Consider the following 15432-nt stretch of genomic DNA (forward strand, 5'->3'; position numbering starts at 1 on the left):
GTTCTGTGACATGACACTGACCTGATTTTCTTCCTTTTTTTTTTTTTTTTTTGAGACAAGGTCTCGCTCTATCACCCAGGTTGCAGTGCAGTGGCACAATCACAGCTCACTGCAGCCTCAAACTCTTGGCCTCAAGTAATTCTCCCGCCTTGGCCTCCCAAAATGCTGGGATTACAGGCATGACCCAGCAGCCTTTTTCCATTTCTCTAATAAATCTTTCTTGTCTTTGCCAGCTCCTCTTCTTCTAACTCACCCCTAAATGGACCAAGTCCTGAGCCATCCTCTCTTCTCCCACTATAATTTCTTCTTGAGTCACCTCATCTATTACCTTGGCTTTTTTCCATACATACCTATGATTCTCCAGTTATCTCCAACCCAGACCTTACCTCTGGCTTTCTAATTCAGACATAAATTTTCTGGAAGTTGACATTTGGAGGTCTCACAGCACTCCCATGTAACAGTGTCCAAACCAGTAATCTTGATCCCTGCATCCCAAACCCATTCCTCTCCCACACTTCCCCAGCTCAGTAAATATCACTTCCAGCCACCTATTTCCTCCAGGCCTGAAATCTGGGAGTCATTCTTTTTTTTTTTTTTTTTTGAGACGGAGTCTTGCTCTGTCGCCCAGGCTGGAGTGCAGTGACGCGATCTCGGCTCACTGCAAGCTCTGCCTCCCAGGTTCATGCCATTCTCCTGCCTCAGCCTCCCAAGTAGCTGAGACTACAGGCACCCGCCACCACACCCAGCTAACTTTTTTGTATTTTTAGTAGAGACGGCGTTTCACCACGTTAGCCAGGATGGTCTCGATATCCCGATCTCGTGATCCGCCTGTCTTGGCCTCCCAAAGTGCTGGGATTACAGGCTTGAGCCACCGCACCCAGCCTAGGAGTCATTTTTAATACCCTTCACTCTTCTTCCTTACCATCCATTACCACTCCTAGTCAGAGAAACGTGAGTATTCTCTTTATATCTGCATTTTCTATAAGAATTATGTGTGCTACCACTGGTTTCTGCTCATGTAAACTCCTAAAGCTCCAGGCTCTATACTTCTCCACCTCTCCTCTGTCACTGTCCCAGTTCACAATCTCATGCTATGTCCACCCCAGTGATGATCTCTCACCTGGAAAGATGTGACAGCCTCCTTACTACTCTCCTTGATTTAACTTCTTTCCCCTCTACTCTATCCTCTGATTGGTCTTTTCAATGCATCAGCTTATTCCTTCCCTGACCATGATCCTCAAAGAGAATTAGGTCTTCCCATTATTCTCTCTCAGAGCAGCCCTTTCTGATGCAGAGGCAGTATCTGAGCCACTAACAGTATGGATTGCCTGGAATCCAATCCTGACTCCACACTTACTAGCTGTGAGACCTTGGGCAAGTCGCTTAGTCTAAGTCTCAGTTTCCTCCTCTGTAAAATTTGGAAAATCTATTTCATAGGGTTCTGTGAAGATTAAATGAGTGAATACATGTAAAGTCCTTCCCACAGTGCCATGGCCCATAGTTTAAGTGTTCACTAACCATTTGCTGTTAATATTTTCCTTGCTGGCACTTAGCATAACTTGTAATTATATATTCACTTTTTTCTTTGTTTACATTCTCCCTCCCCCACTACACTGTATACTCTGTGAGGATGGGGACAGTACCGGCTTTGTTAACTGCTATACCTCAGTGTCTGGCACAGTGTCTAGCCTACAGTAAGTGCTCAATAACTCCTTATTGTTAAGTGCATAAAAATCAAGAAAAACTTTCTAGAAATAGGTGGGATGTGAACAGAAGGGGCAGGATAGGGTGAGATGGAGCATGGAAAGGAGAAGAACAGTTTGAATAAAGGAAGAAAAGAACTGAACTGAGGAGCTGGGTGTGGTGGCTCACACCTGTAATCCCAGCTACACAGGAGACTGAGGCAGGGGGACTGCTTGAGCCCACGAGTTCCAGGCTGCAGTGAGATATGATCATGCCACTGTACTCCAACCTGGGTGACAGAACAAGACCCCATCTCTAAAAACAAAACAAAACAAAAACAAAAAAAAACACTGAACTGAGATGGAAAGCGTCTTGGTTCCAATTCCAGCATGGCCACTAATTTTTGTGGCCTTGTTTTCCCCACTTCTTCAGTTAAAGGGATGACTAGGTGACCTCTCATGTACATTACAGTTCTAATCTCTGAGGAAAGAGGCTTCTTGCAAAGTAATTCGAGGTAGGCTTAGGGCTGGGCTGTGGGCAGCTTTGAAAACCTCTGAGAAGATGAAGCATGCCCTATAAAATATAATCGGAAGGCAGTGAGATTATCTGAGAAGAGACCAACTTGCTCATGACAAAGTGGCACGCAAGCCAGTGGGAGCAAGGAGAGCCTAAATGTAACATGTGGCCAGGGAGCTCCTACCAGAACTCTAGAGGGAAGGCAGCTGTATCCAGGCCAGCAGCAGTCCTGTGAAAGGCACTACAGGACGACTGACCAGTTCTTGGTAACAAATCACCAGGATAATTGTTCCATTTCAGGTCTAGGTGCTTTAGAGGACGGTGGTGCGGCTCCTGAGAGGAACAAGCCATTTGAAGGACAGTTAGAGAGACAAGAGTTTGCTTTCAGACACCCTAAACTGGTGGGAAAGCTACCCCAGGAGAGTACACCACAGGAACCCCCGCACCGTACTCTGTAGCCCAGCTCACTGAACCCATCTTAGGACCCTCATTTCCTAGCACACTGCAGACAAGGTACGTCCTCTTACTCCCTGTCCTTGACCTATGCCACCTGCTAACGCCTCCCTTAGTGCCTTCCCTTACAACCACATATCGGACTTTCAAGAACCAACTCGAAACCCCCCTTCTGCAGGCAGCAGCCACCCTGGAGTGCACCTCCTGGGGCTCATTAGCACAGCACTTCACATTTTAGTACCTGACTAACATGGTGAGATGAAAAAATCAGTCACCTTGTGCAATTCAGATGTGCCACCTCCCCAACAAAACTAGGAGATCTTCTGGGCAGAAATGAAACCAAGTCCTTCTGTTGCATCTTCCTCCTTCCGCACCTTGGATCCAGAGCGGCACTTGCCCCTCAGTGGATGCAAGCCCAACAGCTCCGCTGGGTTCACTAATCCTGACAGAACCACACCATGTGACTCCTGGCCCAGCCAGCCTGGGGCTGCTCCACACACCTGGTGCATGTCCACAGACAGGGCTGCGATGGCAAGGACAGAGCACTTGAAGTCAGTTTGATGTATGATATAGCAAAAAGCCTCAGCAGCTGGGCTCACGCCTGTAATCCCAGCACTTTGGGAGGCCAAGGCAGGTGGATCACTTGAGCTCAGGAGTTCAAGTCCAGCCTGGCCAACATGGTGAAATGCCATCTCTACTAAAAATAAAAAAAATTAGCCAGGCTTGGTGGCGGGTGCCTGTAATCCCAGCTACTTGAGAGGCTGAGGCGGGAGAATCGCTTGAACCTGGGAGGTGGAGGTTACAGTGAGCCAAGATCACACCATTGCACTCCAGCCTAAGTGACAGAGTGAGACTCCATCTCAAAAAAAAAACAAACAAAAAAAAGCCTGCATCCTGCCCTGTTGGCAGAGAGCACGCGAGCAAACAGAGTCAACAGCAGCATTTGCTGTTTTGATAGGATTGATTTTAATGATACAATTAAATGACCTTTGATTGCTCAACAGTGATACCTGGGCTACTCCCAAACAAGTACAGCTTTGTTTGTTTCAGCTGGCGAATATTCCCTTCCTCTGGGAAGTATGGTAAAACCCATTTAAGGGAGAAAACTAATCCAGCAAGTAGTCCTTGGAAAACAAGATCTCGCCTAAAACAACAAAAACAAAAAAACAACCTTTCTATGTCACAGTAGGATCTAAAAATGTTGCTGTGGGAACCAGAGATGTGAGTCTGGCATCTGGTGACTGTGACATGACCCAGTATGACCACAAGTAATTCCATGATCTCAATCTGGTTTAGTGTCCTTCTGCGAAATTCAGTAAATGAGTCAGAATGCCCCACTCCAACCGAGATCAAAAGCGCAATATAATAGTAATTCTCTGCAACACAGGGGAGAAAATATTACTGCTTTGTTTTGTTTAAAAGGATGTAAGAAAAAGAGCACAACACAGAGAGCTCAGAGCCAGGAAGAAGAACCTCAGCCACCTGTCCACACTGCTGGACCAAATCCCTCCTGAGGGCAGAAAGCAACTGGCCGCTACCCAGCCACAGGAATGTGACTGCAGCACTGTTTCTGCTAACAACATAGTGGCTGCTCAGCTGCTACAGCTGCTCCATCAGGCACCCAATATTTGTATTCTGACACATCTAAATGCAAGTTCTGTGTCACGGCCCTAACGCACCACAACTATTGACAAAACTCCTGCTGTGCAAACCCGAAAGCTGTTGAAAATGGCAGTACTGAAGCAGTGGGCAGGCATACCAAAGAAAAACAGAAACAGAACAGAAAAGAGCAAGACCAAAATACTTTCAAGTTATTATTTAAGGTCGCCTTTCAATTATTTTCTGCAATTATTGAGCCAGCAGTCTATTGTTATTAATTCATAGTCAACCTATTTAAGCGGTACCAGCAATGCAGGCAAATGCCTCAGTAATTTCCTAAGTTTTGAGTGTGATTTTCTTGTCAGTTAAATTTAAAGCAACCCATTTGTGACCACTTTATACCAAGTTAATCTCATCTAAAGTGCTTCACAAACCCTAACAGCTACACTAAGGTTTTATACTAATGAAAGCAATTTACATAAATGAAATTTATGTCACTGCATTTCATGACAAATTTTTTATTTTATAATAATTATGGTATTTATATGATAACATCTGTTGATATTCACAGTCTAAACCTGGCACAGATTTAAACCCACAACATTTTCCATGCATCATGTACATTATCTGTGAAAAGCAATAAAAAAAGGCAATGAATGCATTAATCATACCAATATCATCTGCAAAGCATAAATCTGAAATACCTTTCACGTCAGCTCAAACTGCTTTTTTATTTTTTACACACCTGATTTTACTCCATCTGTAAAAGGGCAAGACAAAGACTGTTGAGGAAATCATACTTCTTGGCTGCTTGACTTTTTCAAAATACTCAGGCTAAGTTCTGTAAACAGAAGATTTACTACACGACTAAGAGAAAATGATGCAGTTAAAAGTCCATTTTTATTAAAGGATGCTGTAAGGACCATGGTGTTTTCACAGTGCAGTGTGGTGTCATATTTGCATGGTTGACACCTGTTTTACATTCCTCATCTATCTATTGCACGCGCTTTTACAAATACACACCAGGTCTAGACCTATTGTACAACACAAGCAGCAGCAACAAAGCTCCAAATGATAACATTTCAGGCTCTTATTCCCCTACCCTGGTGGACGCCAACACTGACATTCTAGCCACCTCCTGGGAGCATCAACATGGTCCTGCTCAGGAAGAACTCCAAAGGGAACACCAACATGAACACTACACAGATATTTTTACTAGCGTCTCACATTTTAGGTAAAGTTTGCTAAAATATGAGTGTCTCTATTCTATTCCAATGAAAATTATGAATACTTTCTCAGGTTTCTAGTCCGCTGTGGTTACAAAGCCAATCATGGGCACATGTTAAATGCAAGCTAGTGTGTGTGATAGCCATACGAGTTTTCACTTTACCTGGTGCCAGACACACAAACATTAGATTATACTTTAAAATCAAAACGACATTTTATTTTATTTTTTGAGATGGAGTACTCAGTCGCCCAGGATGGAGTGCAGTGCCGTGATCTCTGCTCACAGCAACCTCCGCCTCCCAGGCTCAAGCCATTCTCCTGCCTCAGCCTCCCAAGTAGCTGGGACTACAGGCACCTTCCACCACACCCAGCTAATTTTTGTATTTTTAGTAGACAAGGGGTTTTGCCATTTTGGCCAGGCTGGTCTTGAACTCCTGACCTCAGGTGACCCACCTGCCTCGGCCTCCCAAAGTGCTGGGATTATAGGTGTGAGCCACTGTGCCCAGCACAAAATGACATTTTCTAATCCATATGACGCCCAGGCCACAGGCATCCTCTTTGGGAGTGCTTCCCTACCCTCCACAGGTAGAATATCCTCTTTCAAGAGTGCACAGATGCATTACTCACTCATAACTTTGATGTGCACAACAAAGAGCAATCAAACCCAAACTAATTCATTCACAATGAGAGCTATCGAGACCTCCACCAATATCCTGTGGAGGATTGTTATGACTTTCATCAGCAGTTGTCTTTCTTCTGGTATCATCAAGCCTTTGACTTCACTAACTGTTTCAAAATGTTCAACATAAGCCTATTATCAAATTCCTCAATAAAACATTTTTATAAAGTAAGGCAGCAACAGTAACTTTGAACTGCTCTATGCGGGAATCTCTGTGGGCACAGGAAAAGAAACATTTTACAAACCCCAAAGTCACATATGGTGCTACTGCTGCTAGGATGTGCCGAGTACCACCAACCCAGCCTGTGCCCCCAAAGCACTCCTCCTCCCTCCCGCTGAAGCTCCAGAAAGCTTCAGTGGCAGCAGCACAGCAACCAAAAGGTGAGGGTGTCGAACAAGATACAGAACCAATAAAGCTTGGACCTTGCCCTGAATATCAACCAGCTCATCTGATTCCATCCAATACGACTGAATGCCCTGCTGGGCAGGCCCACCAAAGAAAGCAGAGACAGGGCCCAGGAGCGCCTCTGCAGAGAACCACAGCTGATTCTCATAAAGCTTGGTCCCTTCCTCCTGAATCACCATTAGAAACTCCTCATGTCCTACACACAAAATTTATCATTCACCCAGGTGCCCAGTCACTGCCACTTACCTAGTCCTGATCCTGAGCTTATTTCCAGGCTGAACAAGGGTGGCCCCAGGTATTCAGGAGTGAAAGAACAGGGACAGCCTTCTGCAGGGCAGAAAGGGGTGTTGCTGCCTGGCCTGGCTGGGCTCCCACCCTGGAGGGCTCCACCTGCTGGCACCTGTAGTAGTTATTTCCTAGGTTCCAAAGCCTCATGTTCTGCACCTACTTTTAAGCTTAAAATTTCCTCAGATTTTGTAAGCTTCCAGTTCATCTCATACATGTCAATGCATAACAAAATCTGTCTTTATGGGACACTTACACCCACATTTCTACCTTACATTTTGTTCTTTCAACACAGATATCCTGCAGTTACCAAACACCTAAGTTTATATGTCACTTGCAGACCTCTCCCACCTTCTGTCTACAGGAACAACAAAAAAAGCAAAGTTCCTTTACAAATGCCAACCCCACCCTGTCTGGGTCCAAGCACTCCTAGTGTGGAAACTCCCTGCCTCGAGTCCCACCACTGTCATGCTCTTGTCTGCTTACGGAGTCACTGTCTGTTACCAACATACTGCCCATTCACCCATGATGCACTGTGGAGCCCGTGTACCACCATCGAGGGTAGAAACAGGAGGCTAACAGCAACTGATGCCTATGGCTACTTCACCCACCTATGCTAGGAGAAGCATATATTCTTCAGGGTACTCATCACTAGCTGAAATTATATTTCCTATTCATCTGTTTATTGTCTATCTTCCCAGTGGGATGGAAACTGTATGAGCTTAAGAGTAGTACCTAGCACACAGAAAATGCTTAATAAATCTTTGTTGAATTAATAAATATTTTATGATAAAATTAAAATTTTTTTTTTAAATGTAATCACATGTATAACTGGCATGCTGTGGCATACTTGGCAAACAAACATCCATGGAGAAAGACCAGAAGGGAACAAAGAAAAATGAAAGTAGTTGCGATTGGAAATTTTTTTATTTACGCCATCCTATTTTAATGTTATGCTGTTGTTACAATAAAAAACAATAGCTTTTCTGTCCTAGATGAAAGATGAATAATGACCTATCAGTGCCAGAGGGTCACTACTCTACCCACTAGTTGTGAGCAAGAGAAAAGCAGCTCCTGATACCTGGGCGCTGGCCTGGTACTATCAACCAGTCCTTGGTCCTCTCCTTTCGAACATCAACACCAACATCAAACAAGGCCACTCTGTGACCATGATGGATGAAGGCAAAAACAAGACCACTCTGCAATATCTGAACACAGACAAAACATGAACACTGTCCAAGTCACAAAATACCAAACATCCTCCTCTCCCAGCTAACGAGTGACTATTGCTTCTTCTTCAATTTCAGCTTTGGCACCACTTTAATCTACTCTCCCTATAGATACAATTTATTAAAACACTAAATGACAGAATTACCCATTTCCTGACAGCATCTAATCCAGAGCAAAGTCCCCAAATCACTACACAAGCCCAAACCCTATACTGGCTCACCCCATGGTGCCCTTCGGTGTGCATTCTCCCTCACTGCAATAAGCAATAAGCTCAACTTGTTTGACTGTAGCTGTGTTCCTAGTTGTGTTTCGCTAGAGGGCACTCACAACTGTCAGGACACCGGTACCACTACAGGCCATGGTACACGCAGAAGTCATAGGAGCCTGGCTGGAAAACTGACCCCTGGATATAATCTCAGTGTTGGTTCTCTGAATACATTCCCTGACATCAGCTGATTTGCTGGTCATTTGCCTCTTTTTCCTAAAAGTTGGGTGAATGGGAAAAAAAAGTCTACTTAATTAAATGCCCCAGTGAATAATGTTACAATCAATCCAGTATGCTTCCCTACCATTGCTGAAAGTCACCCTGAGCGCAAGGTCAGAATGGTGCTGGAGGACTGAATCATGGGCAGGGCTTGAGGCAACACCACTCAAGTACTTTAAGCCACATGTTCAAGCCCAATAAATTAGGCCGGGTTTAAAGAAGTCAAGCTGTACACATGTAAGAATTTTAATAAGCTTGGAAAATGCTACCTAGAGCTTATGCACAAGCTTACTGTACCAATGGGATTCCCTGCCACCAGCCACAGCGTGCTAAGCTCCTGACAAGAGCTGTCGAGCACGTGGGCAGCAGGGACGGGGAGTCTGCTTGGTCCAGGTTTCCTTAGGAGTTGGAGACTCACAGCAGAGGCTGGCAGCCAGATGGATAGAGAACAGAATCGGGCATGCAGCTCAGTGGAGCCAACGGCATTTACTAGCAAAACATGCCGAAGGTTTCTTTGGTGTGAATCTGGTCCTCACACACCCTTCGAGAAACTAGCAAACACTGTAATCAATGTCTGCATTTATCAAATGCCTGTTTGTACCCAGAACTGTGTTAGGTACAATACAGAGTTATTTAAGCAAACATGGTCTCTGACTTCTAGATGCCGACACCCAATATAAATAAAAACAATAAATCTGTCCAAAGGATTACCAAGCTAACTGAACAAACAAAATAGTCAAAAGCGTTTACCTTATATAAATGCAGTGGTGTAGTAACTGAAGGTTAAGTCACGGGAGATGACTCTCTAAACAGGGTGGGTCCCTAATGGAACAGTTACCTTGTGAAAGCTGACTTTCCAAGAGGGAGGGCAGGTTTTAAGAAAAGGTTCAGGATCTGGCTGCTGGGCTGGAGGAAAATAAGCCAATCAGGGAAAAGGGTGCAGCCTGGGAGATGACTGAGAGATAGAAATTTAACTGCAGGAAGAAAGAAAAATTACCAACGGCCCAGAAAAAGTAGGGGAAAATAAGTCAAGCAGGTACATCTTCCTCAACCAGTTTTATTCATGCCCCTTTCGGATAAGTATAAAAAGTTTAGCCGGGTGCGGTGGCTCACGCCTATAATCCCAGCACTTTGGGAGGCTGAGGCGGGCGGATCACGAGATCAGCAGATCGAGACCATCCTGGCTAACACAGTAAAATCCTGTTTCTACTAAAAATACAATAAATTAGCCAGGTGTGGTGGTGGGCACCTATAGTCCCAGCTACTCAGGAGGCTGAGGCAGGAGAATGGCATGAACCCAGGAGGTGGAGCTTGCAGTGAGCCGAGATCGTGCCACTGCACTCCAGCCTGTACGACAGAGCGAGACTCCATCTCAAAAAAAAAGAAAAAAAAGAAAAAAAAAGCTTAGGCTGGGCACAGTGGCTCACACCTGTATTCCCAGCACATTGGGAGGCCAAGGCAGGAGGATCGCTTGAAGCCAGGAATTTGAGACCAGTCTGGGCAACACAGCCAGACCCTGTGTCTCCAAGCAATACAAAAATTAGCTGGGCATGGCACATGCCTGTAGTCCCAGCTACTTGGGAGGCTGAGGTGGGAGGATCACCTGAACCCAGGAGGTCGAGGCAGCAATAAGCCACAATCATACCACTGCACTCCAGCCTGGGCAACAGAGCAAGACCCTGTCTCAAAAAATAATAGTCAATAATAAAAAGCTGACGCTCTCTTTTAATGTTATTTGAAATTTCAAAAGAAACTACATATCCTAACCAACACCAAATCAAAGCAATAGTGGTTTCAGAATTTGTATTCCAAATAACACAAACCACCCTCTTCCCCCAGACCTAAACATCACCCAGGTGGGTGGTAGCAAGTGTCAACAAGGATGTCACTCTATCACTGAATTCTTAAAGAAGGGAAGAGTTGAATCCTGGATTTGCATGGGACCAGACAACTGGCAGAATCAGAAAGAGTTACAGCCTACGGTGACCAAAATAGACCACAGCCCTAGCAAGAATTTGTAACAATTACCTGATTAAAACTGTGGAAGGAGAATTCTTTGTAGATGGCATCTCTCTCACTTAATTCCGACCATCCTGCTGCTTTAAGGTCAAGTATAGCTTGGTTCCTCTCCTCTGCAGTCAACCTGTGAGTACCTGACGACTACGAAGAGAACACATTTCATATTTGAAAATGTAGACGTTTACTCAAACTCAAACTTATGGCTCCTTACCTTAAGCAGAGAAGTAGAAAAGTCTGACACGCAACAAACTCTAACCATCTTTCATTCTTTTGTTCTCACAAGAGAGACCAAAGCAAGGCTAGCTCTGTGCAAAATAAGCTGCCTCCATGGTATGGAACCTCTGGCCCACTTACTGCTGCCTCAACCTTCACAATTCAGCTTCTCTGGTTGGTTGGCTTGTTGGTTGGTCGGTTGGTTGGTTGTTTTGAGACAGGGTCTCGCTCTATCGCCCAGGCTGGAGCATAGTGGTGCAATCACGGCTCACTGCAACCTCCGCCTCCTGGACTCAAGTGATCCTCCCACTTCAACCTCCCCAGTAGCTGGGACTACAGGTGCACACCACCACACCCAAATAATTTTTTGTATTTTTGGTAGAGACGGATTTTCACCATGTTGCTCAGGCTGACCTTGAATTCCTGAGCTCAAGAGATCCGCCAGCCTGGACCTCCCAAAGTGCTGGAATTACAGGCATAAGTGACCGTGCCCAGCCCTTCTGTGGCTTATTACAGATACAACAAAGATCGACTATTACCACTGGCCATCTTGGACACTGCAGAATTCCAGGACTTGTGGCAAGTCTATTGGCAGGACCAGAATTAGAATTCAAGGCTCCAAACTCCTGGTCTATTGCTCTTCAGACGGCCCTACATCACCTCAGTAGTCTTCACTACTCTCTGTTGTATCTGTAATAAGCCAGAGAAGCTGAACTGTGATGCCTGAGGCAGCAGTAAGGGGGCCAGAGGGAACATACCATAGAGGCAGTTTATTTTGTACAGAGCTAGCCTTGTTTTGGTCTGTCTTTTGAGAACAAAGAAATGAAAGATAGTTTTAAGATTTGGAATTACCAGCCGGGCGCGGTGGCTCAAGCCTGTAAACCCAGCACTTTTGGAGGCTGAGACAGGCGGATCTCGAGGTCAGGAGATCGAGACCATCCTGGCTAACACGGTGAAACTCCGTCTCTACTAAAAAATACAAAAAACTAGCCGGGCGACGTGGTGGGCGCCTGTAGTCCCAGCTACTCGGGAGCCTGAGGCAGGAGAATGGCGTAAACCCGGGAGGCGGAGCTTGCAGTGAGCTGAGATCCAGCCACTGCACTCCAGCCTGGGCGGCAGAGCGAGACTCCGTCTCAAAAAAAAAAAAAAAAAAAAAGATTTGGAATTACCATCTCCTGTCACATCTAATGAAAACCAATCCCTGGATGGGGAAAAACAAATGCACAATTACATATGATTTTACTTAACTTCTGGGGGTCCACAGATCCTCTGGACTACAGGTAAAAAGCCCTGGCCTCAGTGGGGTGAGTTTATGAAGCTCTTTTCTCAGAGCACCAGTCAGACAAACTCTCTCCATAGTTTGGCAAGAGTACTGCTCAGTCCAAAGCACTTGTGTGCACTGTCTGGCCTGTTTCTACTCACCATGGGGATGACATTCACAAAGCCAGGTTCTGTTGCTTAACAGGCCCACACTTCCCATGCTATTGGATTTTTAACTAAATAACTTCAAACATCAGGGTCAGAGAGAAGAGATGGACACTGGACTAGAAGTCAGGAAAGCAGGGTTCTCACTCCAGGCAATACTTCCTGTCTTAACTACTTGCAGAGTTACTGTAGGCTCAGGTGAGAAAGATGCTGTCACCCAGAAAGATGAACATTAGTGAAGGCTCCTCATCAAAGGGCAACTGTGGGCTAAGCTGCATTCCCTGGATTCTCTGCCATTAAGCTGCAACTCACTCCCACTTCAGAAATCCTAAAATCTTTTATCACTAATATTAATTAAGAGATCAAAAAGATTTTACCTTTAGACAACTTATTCTATGAAGATGAAGAAAAAAATACTAATGAATCAGTTTTCTAGTTTTTCTTCTTTGCTAGGTCGGCTATTCTTCCCCACAACTAACAAAAGGGTGAGAGTACTTTTTTTTTTTTTTTTTGACACCAAGTCTTGTTCTGTCGCCCAGGCTGGAGTGCCGTGGTGTGATCTCAGCTCACTGCAACCTCTGCCTCCCAGGTTCAAGCGATTCTTCTGCCTCAGCCACCTGAGTAGCTGTGATTACAGGTGTATGCCACCACACCCAGCTAATTTTTTGTATTTTTAGTAGAGACAGGGTTTCACATGTTGGCTAGGCTGGTTTCAAACTCCTGACCTCAAGGGATCCGCCCACCTCAGCCTCCCAAAGTGCTGGGATTACAGGGGTGAGCCACGGTGCCCAGCAGAGAATACTTTTTAATTAAACAAAAATATGCAAAAGCTTGTTATTAAAAACCACTTACTAGATTAGTTGGGCATGGAGGCACATGCCTGTAATCCCAGCCATCCAGCCTGGGCAACAGAGTGAGATTCCATCTCAAAAAAAAAAAAAAAACATTTACTAGGGCCGGGCACAGTGGCTCACATCTGTAATCCTGGCACTTTGGGAGTGCCAGGATCCTGAGATGGGAGGATCATTTTAGGCCAGGAGTTGAAGACTAGCCTGGGCAACACAATGAGACCTCGTCTCTACAAAAAAAAATTTTTTTTAATTGCTAGGGTGGTGGACCATGTCCATAGTCCCAGCTACTTGGAAGGCTGAGGTGGGAGGATCACTTAAGACCAGGTGACTGAGGCTGCAGTGAACTATGATCACCACTGCATTCCAGCCGGGGCAACAGAGTAAGACCCTGTCTTTTAAAAAAAAGGAAAAAAAAAAAGAAAGAAAGAAAAGTAAGTAATAAACAAACACCATTTACTATTAAGAATCAAAAGATTCATTCATCAGTTTCTCAGTGACAGTTCTGAAAAACTTACATGTACATCTATCATAAGAAATCTAAAATTCTTGGCCAGGCGTGGTGGCTCATGCCTGTAATCCCAGCACTTTGGGAGGCCGAGGCGAGCAGATCACAAGGTCAGGAGTTCGAGGCCAGCCTGGCCAAGATGGTGAAACCCCATCTCTACTAAAAATACAAAAATTAGCCAGGCATGGTGGCGCGCACCTATAGCTCCAGCTACTCGGGAGGCTGAGGCATGAGAATCACTTGAACCCAGGAGGCGGAGGTTGCAGTGCGCCAAGATTGCACCACTGCACTCCAGTCTGGGCGACAGAGCGAGACTCCGTCTCAAAAAAAAAGATAGAAATCTAAAATTCTTATTAAACACTTATTTTGTCAACTCGGAGTATTTTGGAAAAGAAACAGAATTACGTGTGTCCACATTGAGCAGCTGCAAAGAAAACCATTAAACATGCAGTGGGGGCAGGCACCTGGAGTCTGTGGAACACACTCTGAGCTGTTTTCTCTGAGTGCTGGACCATCCACATCCCCACTAAGCTCAATGGTATGCACTTTAGGCCCACAACAGACACCTGCCCAGCAGCAGGGACCACGCCCAGGACTGGGAAATGGAGCCACTTCATCTACATAACATCAAAGGCCCCCAAGAGGGCACATTCGCAACGGTACCCTTTGTGGTGGGCTTAATTTTTCAGGGGGTGGGGAGTAGGCTAGGATTTGAAGAGAGTAAACTAGATCTAAGGCCTTTGTTACTTTTAGCTATGGGATGCTAAACTTCGCTTTTCTGAATTCCGGGATCCTTCTGTCTGTAGTGGGAATTTTATAATATCTACCTGCCAAGATTTTTTGAAAGGCTTAGATTACAGATCTTGAATGTGAGGGTACCTAGCATTGAGCCTGGCACGTGGCAGCGCTCAGACCATGTCTGTTGATTCATTCCTTCCCAGAACACCCTAATCTTACTAGATCACTAGCACCTGGGACAGAGTATGCCTGAAGACACGCCTAGGTGACAGTAGGCACTCAACTTGTGTTCTCCCCTTCGGGGCCAAGAAGAGGCGAAGTGCTTGTCTTCCTTCGTCTTCGAGCTATTTTAAATTTCTTCTATTAAAGAATTTCAGGCCAGACGCAGTGGCTCGCGCCTGTAATCCCAGCACTTTGGGAGGCCGAGGCAGGTGGATCACCTTAGGTCAGGAGTTCCAGACCAGCCTGGCCAACATGGTGAAAACCCCTCTCTACTAAAAATATAAAAAATTACCTGGGCATAGTGGCACGCGCCTGTAATCTCAGCTACTCGGGAGGCTGAGGGGGGAGAATCGCTTGAACCCAGGAGACGGAGGTTGCAGTGAGCCGAAATCGCACCACTGCACTCCAGGCTTGGCGATACAGCGAGACTCCGTCTCGAAAAAAACAAAACAAAACAAAACATTTCAAACTGAAATGGGCGGTTAAAATGCAACTTAAAATGAGATGGTGAGTTTAACGCATCACTTTTCCACTAGGTGGTGCTGCATGTTAAAACTTTATTAATTTCTACAGCAGGAAAACTGACGGCCCCTTGGAAGAGGAAAGAAAAGCCAATATGTCACCAAAAAAAACAATTTATTAATAACTCCTCCAAAATCTCTGTGGGCTCCCCTTGGAGTGAAGTGCGAACAGGGAGTCGCCATAGGGAGCCGGGCCCGCAGCGCCGTTCGTCCTCAGCACAGCGAGCGGCGGCGGCGGGCACCGAATTGTTCTGCAACTATTTTTCACATCTGCCTTTTGTAGTTGAACAAAATTCGTTCCCATTTGTTTCCGGTTGGCAAGTTCGTAGGCTTCGGCGGAGGTGTAAAGCCAAGGGGCAAGTGGCGGAGGCTGCGG

General features: G+C 45.4%; 1 protein-coding gene across 1 annotated transcript in view; it reads right to left on the reverse strand.

Annotated features, from left to right (window-relative positions):
• PCBD2 (pterin-4 alpha-carbinolamine dehydratase/dimerization cofactor of hepatocyte nuclear factor 1 alpha (TCF1) 2) overlaps nucleotides 1-10840 on the reverse strand; it is a 43341-nt gene extending 32501 nt beyond the window's left edge. The window contains exons 1-2 of the mRNA XM_011969301.1: nucleotides 10793-10840; nucleotides 10591-10722 (exon numbers count right to left, since the gene is read on the reverse strand). Coding sequence (XP_011824691.1) covers nucleotides 10591-10722; nucleotides 10793-10840 — 180 coding nt within the window. The remainder of the gene's footprint in view (nucleotides 1-10590; nucleotides 10723-10792) is intronic.
• Nucleotides 10841-15432: the final 4592 nt, after the last annotated feature.

This window comes from Mandrillus leucophaeus, unplaced genomic scaffold, assembly GCF_000951045.1.
Source record: "Mandrillus leucophaeus isolate KB7577 unplaced genomic scaffold, Mleu.le_1.0 Scaffold88, whole genome shotgun sequence".
Classification (NCBI taxonomy): domain Eukaryota; kingdom Metazoa; phylum Chordata; class Mammalia; order Primates; family Cercopithecidae; genus Mandrillus; species Mandrillus leucophaeus.